Genomic DNA, 13,737 nt, shown 5'->3' on the forward strand with positions numbered 1-13,737 from the left:
TTTTTTTTTTGCTGTAGGCACTATATATTCCTTATGACCTGGGACCGTATTGGGACTCACTGGAATGGACTAGTGGAGAAGGATGTCTGGGTGTGGATGAATGGATGTGAAACCACTTACTGAACTGTAAAAAAAAAATAAAAAAACACACACACTAATGTAGATCTACAAGAGATAAGAGCACAACAGCAACAAACCTGCACAAATACCTACTTCCTTTTGAGTCAAGGCGTTAATTATAATTATATAAAAAACATGTTTTGAATGAAAGTACCAATTTAATGAATAAAAATAACTTTGAAATTTGACTTCAGAACAAAACGGTGTCTTTGTGTCCAGTTCTTTGAAGGGAAGGAGCTCCGTCTGAAGCAGGAATACTTTGTGGTGTCTGCCACCCTGCAAGACATCATCCGCCGCTTCAAGGTCTCAAAGTTTGGCTCCAGGGAGGTCACTCGCACAGACTTCAGCAAACTGCCTGACAAGGTACAGTGGGAAAACTTTGACAAAGTCACTTCTGTCAAATGTCTGCATGAAAGACTTTCTATCAGTGTGCTGAGCAGGTATTGTGTGTGTTTATTGATCATATTAAGTATTAGTTGGCATGAACAGCACCTACAATGGTTTTTATGTTTGTTACTGGCATTCTGTGCATGCTCTACACTGACCAAATGTTCTGCACATGCAGGTTGCAATCCAGCTAAATGACACCCACCCGGCGATGGCTATTCCGGAGCTGATGAGGGTCCTCGTTGATAGTGAAAAACTCAATTGGGAAACGGTAAATGTCCCGTTTTCTTTATTTTCCTAAAGCTCTTCGCTGGTACCAGGCACAAGTATATCTTAACAAAGTTGTAAATCAATGAATAGGTAAATTATTCTATTCATAAGACTGGAAATAACAGATTACGAACAGAGTGATGTGTGTCTGTTTGTGTTGGTAACGGCTTACAAAGAGGGTGAGACACAAAAGTTTATTGTGAGCATAATTTGAAATTACTTTGGATGTTTTTTTTCTGGATGTGTTTTTTGTACTAAAATGCTTTTTTAATTAGCTCTATGTAATATTAAAAAAATCTATTAAGCAGAATTTTGGGTTTTTACTTACTTTGAGTCTTAATAATTAAAAAAGCAGGAAAACATGTTTGAATCACCACAAGGAACTAATTCACATCTTGTAAATTTCCTTCAAATTCTTTAATGAGCTTTAGACTTTCCCATTCTCAGTCATAGTAACAATAATCCCTGTAGTTTATGCACTTCTTTGCTACAGTTTTCCTTTCACTCAATTTTTCATAGGCCCACTACTTCTTTAGCATCACTTTGTGAAACTCATATTGATCTAAAATATGAGTTTCACTCTTTAAATTGAATTACTAAAACAACATATAATTTTGGCTGCAATGTAAATGAGTGGGAAAACCCCTGTATCATCACATCATTCAAGAAACTATATGATTTTATTGATATTAGACAAAACAAAGATGTTTAACCATTGCTTCCTGTGGCTGATGTTCAGGCCTGGGACATTTGTGTTAGGACCTGTGCCTACACCAACCACACTGTCCTTCCTGAAGCTCTGGAGCGCTGGCCAGTAGACCTGTTTTCCCATCTGCTGCCCCGTCACCTGGAAATCATCTATGAGATCAACCGACGCCACCTGGAGGTTGGTGCTGCAAACTGCAACATATGTTCAGACAGCAATGTGTTGCATCCAAACTCTGTTTCAGTGTACGGTGAAATAAGACTATTGCTTAATCTTTACAGGGTATACTCAGCATAGTTGGAAATAAAATTATGAAGAAATTAAATTATATCTAATCTCCTACATTAACAATAAACAATAACAAGATTAGAAAACAATTAAATGAGAATTTATTTGGTGCTGTGGTGGCGCAGGGGCAAAGCACAACCCAGGTAGTGAGGCCTTGGGCCTTGGTCCTTGTGGCGGTGGTCGCAGGTTTGATTCCCAGCCTGGTGACATTTGCCGCATGTCTTTGCCCTCTTTCCTGTAAAACTACTTTCAAATAAAGGCCACTAGAGCCAACAAAACCTTTTAAAAAAAAAGAGAGAATTTATTTAACACACAATGTGCAGCGGTGACTTTCTGTGTCAAAAAGGCTGTTTTAAAGATGAACATCTTCTAGAATGTGAAAGCCCAAAAAGCAAAAAATAAATAAATAAATGTATCTTGAGTTTTATTTTCAACATCTGTCAGAAAAAACTCCCACATCTCTTTTGAAACAAGACAAAAATATGAAGTGGTGGGCAGAGCTGCGCGATAAAAAAAGAGAAAGCTTTCATGTGAAAGCTTTCATCTACTCTCACACTGATAGAAATGGTCATGATGCTGCTAGCTTGTATTTTAAATGTATGGTGTGACCTTTTGTGTACAGACAAAGACCAGCTTTGATGTAACAAGCAAAAGATGTGTTTTTAATTCTTTCTAAAATCAGAAATTCCTTTTGATTTTGCAGAAAGTTGCCGCCGCGTTTCCAGGAGATGTTGATCGTCTTCGTCGGATGTCGCTGATTGAGGAAGTAGGGCAGAAGAGGGTCAACATGGCCCATTTGTGCATAGTTGGTTCTCACGCTGTCAATGGTGTGGCCAGAATCCACTCTGACATCCTAAAAGCTACAATGTAAGTAGTCAAAAACTTTTTTTTTTTTTCGTTTTACCAGTAATTAAATTAGAACTACAGTCCCTTGAAAAAGCATATGTCTCTGTTTTACTTACTTTCTCATTTAATCATATCAGGGCAAACAACAATGTCTTATGTTTTGGGATATTTTGTGACTAGTAGCAGTAGAAGGAAAAAGACACAAGCAGGGTGGGCTGCTCTGTTTATCTTCATTTACCTTCTCACTTCGTTCACACTATCTCCACATGAAACATGGTGGTGGCAGCTGTTTAGGTTTGATGCGATCAATAGAGTTAAATATGGGACAATATTTTAAGATTGCATTTAAGGCAGCAAAACACTTCAGATTAGGATCAGTTTTAATCACTACCAAGAAAAAGAATCAATCGTACTGCTGAGATACAACAGAATGGCTAAAAAAAAATATAAAAAATCAAATAAACAGACGGCCCCTGAGCTGTTTTGCAAATAATGAGGGAGAACCTTCCAGGTGTCCTGAATGCTTTATTAGGGACTTCTATTGTAAATAATATAACTACATAATGAATGTCAAGCATCTGTGTGCAGATGTATCTAAAGTTTTGTTTTCCCGCCAGCTTTAAGGATTTCTATGAAATGGAGCCACACAAGTTCCAAAACAAGACCAATGGCATCACCCCTCGCCGCTGGCTGGTCATGTGCAACCCCGGGCTGGCAGAGATCATTGCTGAGGTCAGATGGCATAAACAAAGCCACGCTAATATTTAGGTCATCAGGCAGAGTGAACCACTTGACAGTATGGGCTGACTTGGTGTCGCTTTGTTGCTCATCAGAGGATTGGGGAGGATTTCATTCGCGATCTGGACCAGCTGCAGCGTCTCCGGGATTTCGTGGATGATGAGGCATTTATTCGGGATGTTGCCAAAGTGAAACAGGTGAACAGTGGACTATTTAGCTGTATGTGCTTGAGTTTGTGATTCATCAACTGTTTACTAACCCAGCAAAAATAAAATTTAAAAAGCAAATACTTCCCTCACCTTAGCAGCAACATTCCTCAGGGCTCACAGCGGTTTAATTAGCAGCACAAAAATAGAGCACATTGCTGATCTTGGTATCTTTTTCAGCAGCTATGTGAAAGAAAATGGGTTTCTGCAAGATTTCACATATTGTTTGTTTTCACCTTTCAAGTTCACACAGTGCTTTCAACATTGGCTTAAATTTAATTACAATGCCTTGATAATGTTACCATATACTCTGACCATTTGCACATTTTATCCCAACGGTTTGTTGATTTCACTAATATGTATCTGATAAATGTGCTATTGGTTTCTTTTCAGTGTTTTTGACTCAATACTTTGCGTATCCTCCTTCTGATGCAGTTACAGCTGCTGATCTTTGAGGAATCTCTCTTCTGGGTTTTCGCCGCAAATTAGCTCAATCTCACTCAGATTAGATGGAAAACGCGTTTGAACATCAATGTTCAATTGTTGCCAAATACTATCAGCTAGATTTTAGTCTGGACTTTGAGGAGTCTAACTTCAGAATATACATTGGTCCAAACCGTTCCACTGCAGCAGCTCTGGCTGCACGTTTAGAGTCATTGTTCTGCTTTCTCACATCGTTTTTTTTTTTTTTTTTTTTTTCCCCAGGATTGATTTATATTTGCCTTTGCTCGTCTTTCTATCAACTGTGGTCAGCTTCCCTATCCTGAAGGTCACAGCAACAATGGACGTCTTCTCTTTTCTGTCAAAGATGTTTGTGGGGTGCACAATGAATTGCTGTCATGTTGCTCCTCCAGTATTACCACGGGCCTTTTAGTTGGTTGATCACATAAAATCCCAATAAAAGTATTTAAAGCTTGTGGTTGGATTATGACAACATATAAAAAAATGTTTGCGTAGTCACAGGCTGTTAGCACCACAATCATGTCCTTCACACATAGAAACAGCTACTGGCTTTTCAAGTACAAACATAATTCCCAGGCATTCCCAGGCTCCATCTGGATATCGCTCCTCTATACATTACAGGCGTGTCCCAGTTTCATTACTTCTAACTCTCTGTGTAATTAAAAAGCAATTATAATGAATACATCCTTGGCCCCCAGCCCACCCAGCCTGTGACAGCCAGCAATCAGCGTAGAGAGGTGACATGACATTTTATGAGTTTTCATTGGCATTTTTCCTGCGTTTGTGTTTCGTGTATTGTTTGTCTCCGGTAATTGCTTTAACCGCATTTGCATAATGAATCTGTTTACAGTGGCAGAAGCTGAAGTACATTTTTTTTTCCCTATAAACAAAAACAAATGCTTTGATCCTGTAGGAGAACAAGCTGAAGTTCGCTGTGCACTTGGAGGAGCACTACAAGGTGAAGATCAATCCCAACTCCATGTTTGACGTCCAAGTCAAGAGAATCCACGAATACAAGAGGCAGCTGCTCAACTGTCTCCACATCATCACTTACTACAACCGTAAGTCCTCGTTTAGCTGCCTCTGGCTCTACATCTACTTTATTGTGTAAAACCTCCCACTGTTGAGGCCCTTTAGCTCTTTGTATTTTTTCTGTAACAACTTCTGAGATTTCTGGCATTTATTATCAGTTATCCAGGACATAAAACATACAAGGTGCTTAAATAGAAGGACAAATGACTTTGTCTTTTGTTTTTTGGAGTCCTTCTAGCTCTCATTCAAAAGGATCCTTCATTTCTGTATTTGTGTTGGGGCTACAGTTGACTCCCAGCTACTTGTGGTTCAGTATTCATGGATTTTACAGTGGAAAATAACTCCAAATTACTCACAGATTTTTTTAATGAGGTAAAAAAGATTCTGAAGAGAGTGAAAACGGATTTTATGTTTATAATTACTTTATACATTAATCTTCTCAATAGAGTTAGGATACCCTTTAAACATTTTTACTGTGTTGGACAGCTGTACTTTTTAATAGTCAAGATTTAGATGGTTCCTTCCAGCTCATCTTTTCAGTTTACAACCTTATTTACATAGTAAATTTAATTTTTTTTTTTTTTTTTTTTTTTGTTGTTGTTCTGTAGTTTTAGGTTGTTAAGTTAAATTTGTTGCTATTCTTACCAGGCATTAAGAGAGAGCCAAACAAGCAGTGGACTCCAAGGACAGTCATGATTGGAGGAAAGGTTTGTATAAAAATAAAAGGAATTACACTTTGACAACATATGTCACCAGATCTTTAACTGAACTCAACTCGCAGGCCGCTCCTGGATACCACACAGCCAAGATGATCATTCGTCTGATCACAGCAATTGGCGAGGTCATCAACCACGATCCTGTGGTTGGAGATCGCCTGAAGGTAATCTTTTTGGAGAACTACAGAGTCACACTGGCAGAGAAAGGTAAGAACCTACTGTACGCTGAGAGTAAAACACTAATTTGAAGCGCTTACTGCAGAGATCAGCATCCTTCTTTTGCCATCTTGCAGCTATTCCAGCATCAGACTTGTCAGAGCAGATCTCCACAGCCGGCACTGAGGCCTCCGGCACCGGCAACATGAAGTTCATGCTTAACGGAGCCCTGACCATTGGCACCATGGATGGAGCTAACGTTGAGATGGCAGAGGAAGCTGGGGAAGGCAATCTTTTCATCTTTGGCATGAGAGTAGATGACGTCGATGCACTCGACAAGAAAGGGTAAGGAGTGAACCACACCTTCCGTCTTTTCATGTGCAATCAAGAGGAGAGGAAAATATTTTACTGGTTCTGAAAAATTATAGAATTCCTTACAGGAAGACTTAGACGGAGTACAGAGAGGTTTATCCTTTTCTTTTTTACTTGTGCCATCGGAGTATCATTATCAGATCCATTTGGGGAAATACCTCCGAGAGAGGCCAACTGTCAAGACCTTTTAAAATCACCGCAGTGAGCTCCACACGCTCTGACAGTCCAGCTGCTCTGAGCTGTTCCACTGGTTTTAATAATAATCTTTTCCTTTTCCTTTGCTCTAAGACTCGCATAATGAGGGTTTTGTACATTAAAAGGTGGGACTGTAGAGAACACGGAGCAGTTTTGTAGCTGCGCCGATGAAAGAGCTTGTTACCACAGAGATAAGCTTGCGCTTTAGTCAATGTTTTTCATTTTTATTTTCCATCCTGCTTAGATACCATGCTGAGGAGTATTACAACCGGCTGCCTGAGCTGAAACAGGCCATTGACCAGATCGCCGGTGGCTTCTTCAGCCCAAAGCAGCCAGACCTGTTTAAGGAAATCGTCAACATGCTGATGCATCACGACAGGTACAAGCAACCTAGCATTTGTGTATATTTACATATATAGGAACATTATTGACAAACAGGCTGCCTGGTTGTGCAGGTGGTAGAGCACACTGGATCGGTCCTTGATGAATTTCTATTGCTTCCCAGGTCTGACTAGTCTAAGCATTTTAAAGAAAAAATTTAAATAAAAGTTGGCATTGAATCTAGGAATTTGGAATCAGACATCAAGATCTCTGATCTCTGTAACCTTACCTTTGAATTGTCTGCGTTTTATTCGTTAAGTTTTTCATGTTTTCTTCTCAGGTTCAAGGTCTTTGCTGACTATGAAGACTACATTAAATGCCAGGAGAAAGTCAATGCTTTGTACAAGGTATAAATTAAAAATAAGTCATTATTTCTAACTGTCTAGCTTAGGGTTAGTCCTGTTAGTGCACTGTTAGTGTAGTCTTAATAGAGGGGAAACAAAAGTGACTGCTTCTATTGCCTACTTGTTATTTTCATCTTATAACAGAACCCCAAGGAATGGACCAAGAAGGTGATCTACAACATTGCTGGATGTGGCAAGTTCTCCAGTGACCGCACCATTGCCCAGTACGCGCGCGAGATCTGGGGCATGGAGCCCACGCTTGAGAAACTGCCTGCCCCTGATGATAAGCAATAAACTCTCCTTATGACAGCCAACACACACACAGTTTCTCACCCAGGCTCTGACACCTGCTGAACCGGTATTGTTGGCTCTGTAATGTCAGGCAAGAAGCCCCCACAAGCTCGCATCCACAGCACATTCAAACCTCAGAAAGTTTACATTTCTCCTTACCTCCATTATTGCTTATCCAGGTTACATGCTGGCCAAGGAAAACTGTTACAGTTTCTTTGGAGATGTAGGAGTTGATATGTATCTGATGTAACGTGGACTGAAAGAGCTTTGTGGTGGGCTTTGTACATTTTTTTGGTGATTTTTTGTATTATTAAAAAGGTTCTGTTATATATCCATTCAGATTCATTCTAAATAAAATTTGTTTTAGCAACTTCCCTTTCTGAGACTTTACTTACCTAAAACACTATTGCTTTATTATGGATGTTAGACATGATTTTCCACCTTAAATGTTATTTTCAATATATATTTTTGTCATGATTTGTATGGTTGTGGTGGTGAGGATGAACGCTGAGACCCAGATGATGATGATGAAGATGATGATTTAATAAGGAGAAGCTCAAAACAGTCCAATGCAGGCAGGCAGAGAGAATAGCACACAGCTAATTACCGGTAGCAACTGATATAGGACTGAAAAACGAGAGCTGACGCCAACACAGGACTTAACCAGTTCTATTGTGATGAAGGTCAGACTAACGCTGGGGCCCGACAAGAGACAACAGGTGGTCTTAAATACACACAGGGGTAATCAGGTAATTGGACACACCTGGGAAGCAATCAACGGGGAAGACGCAGAAACAGAGACTCAGGACAGAAACTGAACACAGAAAAACCGTAAAATAAATACACAGAAACACGGATAATAACAATTTTGGGATGTAATCACATTTGCTTAAGAAAAATAACTACAGAGAAAATGTCTACTAAATAAAAATCATGTTAGGAATAAGCATTATTTTATGTATTTCTATGCAAATCTGACTAATAAATAGGTGTACTATGCTTTTTTTATTTAGAAATTCACCTAAACTATTGGATGAAAAGGGTGATGCTGTGCTTCATTGGGAAAGTGTTGGGGTGGTTGCAATGTGTACCTCGGCCACTAGATGTCACCATACTCTCTTTACTGCTTCTTTAAACCTTAACCCCTTCAATCATGTCAATCTTATTACAAGTAAAAAAAACAACAACAGTTTTTCCTTATATTCACACTTAACATTTTCACATTATATAATGTTTTTAAAATCAGATCTTTACAAAGAAAATAACAAATCTCTATAGTGCTCTACATAAAAAGTGGGTTTGTTCTTGAATTTCTTTACTTTGTGCCATGACCTTTCTTTATGATCTTTCAGCACTCTTAATGATGTCTGCTGGTTTCCATTTATGTGGCTTCTTGATTCTACGCGTCTAGCAGTAATCAGGTCTTTATGTAATTGGTGATCCTGCACTTAGCTGTGGAAAAATTAGCATAATCACAGCTTGCATGTAAACTTGAAATAAAATGATTATTAGCTCAAGTCTCTTTACACCATGAGCATGCTCTTCAACATATCAGTGATAAGTGCATGTAAACACCCTGACTATCTCTTCCACATTTCAGAAAATTAAGAAAGGGTCTCTGACTTCAGAGTCCATGCAGGTGCAGGGGAGGCAGATGGGCTGAAGGTAACAAAGTGGCCAGTGGTAGCTCATGAACTTAAGAGTACAGTTAGAGATTGTGAGGGCTTAGAGATTGTGAGAAAGCTCAGGATGAGCTTTACCTACCTGAACGAACTTGCTGGCGTCATCTAAATTAATGTATGTTTGGTCAAGGAAAGATAACGTTTTTCACATAGGGCCAAGTTTTGTTGCCTAAAAAATTAAATCCTCCTTTGAAAACTGCTTTTAGTGCTTCCTTTGACACTCATCTGTTTGATGATTTTAAACATTTCACTCTTGCAAAAAAGCAAAGCAAGGGGGTCCGTTCTTTTTCCACAGGACTGCAGATTTTACATTTTAACATTTTAATGATTTTTACTTCCCTTCATTAACGTTAATGGATATAACGGGTATTTCCATAAAGGTATCACAAAATGCGCTTGTTAATGCCCTAGTAAAACCACATCAGCTGCTGTGAAAATAAATATTGTACCTGCCAAAACAGTCAAGATATGAACGAGTTCAGGATGGGTTGTTTTGGACAAAAGTCCAACATTCAACATGAGATGGCATTGCAAAATAAATACATAAAAGGACAGTATGTGCCACGGTTAAATAGGGCAGCACAAAAGCAGGGATATGGGTGTCTGATAAGGCTGTTGCCCCATAGCAAACCTCTGTGTCAACATTAGCACGAGACCCAGTTTACAAGGAGACAGGACTTTGGCACTTTTGCTTGTGAGGGCAGCACTCCAGCGGAGGGATGCAGCCAGAAGCAGTTAATCGTAATGCGAGCTGTTATCACAGGCTCTTCCTGATAACATTTGCTCCAGCGCGACAGATGTACTCAGAAAGTTAAATAAAAAAACCACGAATCTCAACAGCAGCATAAAAAAAGAACCTCTGCTACGATAAACCGGCTCCTCTGTCCAGTCAAGTAGGATGTGTGGCCTGTCAGAGCAGTTATTGAATATTTATTTTTTAAGTTTGATAATGAGGTCATGACCTGGACTACTAACTGGATGTTGAATTTAAATGGGCCTAATTTGCCAGCATATGCTGAACAACATTTAGATTTAGAGAAGAATCCCTCTCCTTGCTAAGCACATTATATCAAGACTGAGATTCACTGTTGATAGACACTTTCCATCCAATTTGACTTAATTTGAACTATTTCAGTGTCTTGATATTTGAAGTATTGGGGGCTTATTCAGAAAGATTTGCAGCTGCAGAATACAAAGGGATGCCACACTTTTATCATTTTTATCTCATAATGAATACGTGGAGGTTTGAGGTTGCTTTGTGACAGCAGGTGAAAAGGTTTAAAGGTTAGAAATACTTTTGAGAGGCAGTGCGCTCTAAATTAAAAATTGTACAAGTAACTGAAAAACAGCAAATAAATAAAACCTCTGTAATATGGGGGTTCAAAATGTGCCATGAGTATGTCATCAGTCACAACCTGCAGAGTTAAGCCCTCTTTTACTAAAGAGACAGAAACTTTTCTCGGTAATCCTCAGAGAAAGAACCGCGCACAAAGAATCAATGAAACTCAAGGTCATCAAATATCAAGTTTGAAGTCTATTTGAACTAACCAGAGAGGATTCAACCGTGACACTTGATTTTGCGAAGATTTTCAGAATTCATGGATAATAAGAAATAAATGAGGTTGAAGGAAGCTGCAGCAGCAAATGGTGAAGCAAGATTTGAAAGAAGTGAACATTAACATCGAGAGGCCCTGTTGTGCCAGTTTGACCACAATGTCCCCAGAAATGTTCACAAGTAGTAGATAGGACATCTAAGGAAGCAGAAAAAACAAACCAAGTGAGTAGTTAATGCCTGAAAGTGATGTGGACAAACCCATGAAAGAAGCTGAATATTATCCTGCTGCAGATGCTAAATTTTGACAACCACTTTTTGTCAAAGCAACACACACTGGAGCAGCTAACATCTACGGCGCTCTCAAAAGCCATTGACCAACAAGAGAGGTCTGAGTGTTTTAGTTGTCAATCTACTGGTTACACGGCGACCTCTTGGATGAGTCATTGATGAGCTCTTGGAGTAATTTTGTTATGCAGACCACTTTTGAAAATGTTTGTTCCATATTTTCTCTATTTGTGACTCTCACTGTGGTGCACTGGAGTCTCAAAGTCTTAGAAATGTTTTTGTAACCATTTCCAAGCTGATATATCAGTATCAATGCCTTTATGTTCTGCTTTCTGAGCCCTTTTAACCTGCTACTTTGTCAATGATTTCTTGATTTTCCTCGAATGGGTGTCATGCATGGAGGTCTCTTCAGTCTTCCACAAATTGCTGTTAATTGCAATTAATTCATGTTTTAATTTGAGAATGAATAATCATTTAAAAATGATTTTCACTTTACTCCTTTTAGTTGCTATTAAGTTTTGTTTGATGAATTGAAATATTTAAATTTGACAAGCAAAAGAAAAACAGAACGAGGGCATCACATTTTCACAGCCTCATTGCCAGAGAAGAAGAGGATAGTTTTATATATATATATCTGACACCAATAAAAAAAAGCTGTGTCATTTCCTAACCATGTTGGAGCTTGACCTTAAGAGGATGATTCACACATTTCTATTCAACAAGCTCTGATTGCACAGTGACAAAAGATCAGGGTTGTGTGTTTAATCTTGAAAAGAACCATTAACGGACTTGATGAGAGGATGAAAGGATACACGTGTTATGTCACATTTATCAATTTTGGCTTCTATAGTCTGGTTTTAGTGTTGCAGTAAACTGTAAGACAACTTGTTGCTTTTTGGGCTTACCTCTGAGTTCAAGGATCAAGCATAAATCCCACGGTACAAGCTTCAGATCACAGTAGACATATAATGAACTTAAACAGGATTTCCACTTGTGTTTTGTTCCTACCTTGTAAAGTTTTGATCTGTGGGTCTGTAAATATGCTCCTCTCGAGGAGTGACTGACTGTAATTGGCTCACTTTGTAGCTCTGTCTTTGAGGAGCGATATTATGCCCGGTGACAGACTTTCCTGAGGTGTAAATGAAATGCTTGAGACTCGCTTTGATCAATATATGACAGAGACAGAAAACGGTCTCTTGTTTAGAAAAAAAATGAAATGTGTCTCGCTCAATAAGTCAGTCTTTCAATCCAAGAAACAAGTCTTCTTGCCCCCGCCGCCCTCTTCAACAGAGTCAGACTCTTCTGATATAAGAAGGACTAATAACTTTAGAGGAGAATGTTCAGTAAATAAGTTCACATCAACAAATACCACAGCAAGTTTATCTGGCAGCTGTATTTATAAGATAATACTTATCTGTTTTTACAAGAAGACAGCTTTTTCTGTTTGGTGTAGCTTGTTAAAACGATGCAAACCACAGAGTAACATGATGCTTGCTGGGGAAACTTTAGTTGCCATCAACTCATTATGTTTTCACCATGATGTGGAGCAAAATAAACTGGGATTTTCATATCTAGAGGTAAAGTTGAGGTACTTGAATTGCTCGCAAGGCCTCCTCAGCAAGGAGTCTTGCTGATTTCTCCTGATTTATTTGTTTAAGCTAAATGCTGGGCTCTTGCGGATGCAACAAAAGTTGCATAACTTTAACCAATAATTGAGTCAAAAATTGTGACTTGGTTTGTTTAATCCTTAAGACGGGCTTCTTGATTATTCTCAGCCAGCCATTTCTACTAAACAGTGATGAGATCAGACTTCACTTGAACGATAGGATCACCATTGCCAGGAGGCATCCTGCAAGAAATAAGTAGGTATAGAAAATATTTTAACCAACAGACTTCCTGTATGGTAATCCAGATTACTGGTTGGTTTTTCTTTTACGATAAGATTGTATTTGTGTTGGTTCATCATTACCATGCAACCAGACGTTTCTGGTTGCATGGTAACAAAATGTGAGCAGGTACTTGGGTTGTGAATACTTTTGCAATGGGAAAGCGTATTCTGAACTGGTCTTATGCAACACAGTGACATGTAAAGTGGACCTAATGGAATAGCCCAGCTCAACTCAAGCAAAAATCATCCCACAAATCTTCCTCTGTAGTTGATTCTCTGATGTTCATGCTTTAAAAAAAACAAACAAAAAAAACAAAAAAACATTTGTTTATTGTTATTATATTGATCAGAGAAGCTTTATTGCTTTCTGTCTTGCTATAACATCGCAGAAACATCACCTGTTCACCTCTAGGATCAGATAAATAATCTGCATATTCTGCCACGTCTGGTTAGTCATTCAACCTTGAACACAGAAAGCTGCCAAACGTGTTGACACATCTTGTGTAAAACATTAAGACTGTATTCAAAGTTTTCTCCAGAGTTTTATGTTATAATTTATGGATGATTTCTCTGCTAACTATTCTTTGAATAATGTGAGATTAAGGAAAATAACCAACTAAGAGATGAAAGCAGGACGTTTAACATCTCCTGCTTCTCTCTCTTCTGCTTGTGTTTTTTTTTTTTTTTTATGGACATATTCATTAAATAATATCTCGAGTATGTGAAATAGAAAAGAGAGGGCTCTTTTCCATTTCAACCAGTTTTTTATTTGTAAAAATGAAACAAAAGTAAAGATATTACTGTGTTACTTTATATA

General features: G+C 38.6%; 1 protein-coding gene across 1 annotated transcript in view; it reads left to right on the plus strand.

Moving 5' to 3' along the window:
• Positions 1-7,882, plus strand: part of LOC106952034 (glycogen phosphorylase, muscle form) — a 19,318-nt gene extending 11,436 nt beyond the window's left edge. Inside the window, exons 8-20 of the mRNA XM_015039890.1 lie at positions 340-483; positions 686-778; positions 1,517-1,663; positions 2,475-2,638; positions 3,235-3,349; positions 3,451-3,552; positions 4,937-5,084; positions 5,704-5,762; positions 5,837-5,978; positions 6,065-6,272; positions 6,739-6,873; positions 7,156-7,222; positions 7,364-7,882. Of these exons, the coding sequence (XP_014895376.1) occupies positions 340-483; positions 686-778; positions 1,517-1,663; positions 2,475-2,638; positions 3,235-3,349; positions 3,451-3,552; positions 4,937-5,084; positions 5,704-5,762; positions 5,837-5,978; positions 6,065-6,272; positions 6,739-6,873; positions 7,156-7,222; positions 7,364-7,513 (1,674 nt within the window). The 3' untranslated portion in view covers positions 7,514-7,882. The remainder of the gene's footprint in view (positions 1-339; positions 484-685; positions 779-1,516; positions 1,664-2,474; positions 2,639-3,234; positions 3,350-3,450; positions 3,553-4,936; positions 5,085-5,703; positions 5,763-5,836; positions 5,979-6,064; positions 6,273-6,738; positions 6,874-7,155; positions 7,223-7,363) is intronic.
• The last annotated feature ends 5,855 nt before the right edge of the window (positions 7,883-13,737 follow it).

The sequence above is a fragment of the Poecilia latipinna genome, unplaced genomic scaffold, assembly GCF_001443285.1.
Source record: "Poecilia latipinna isolate Pla-1442-1.1 unplaced genomic scaffold, P_latipinna-1.0 Scaffold30, whole genome shotgun sequence".
Lineage (NCBI taxonomy): Eukaryota > Metazoa > Chordata > Actinopteri > Cyprinodontiformes > Poeciliidae > Poecilia > Poecilia latipinna.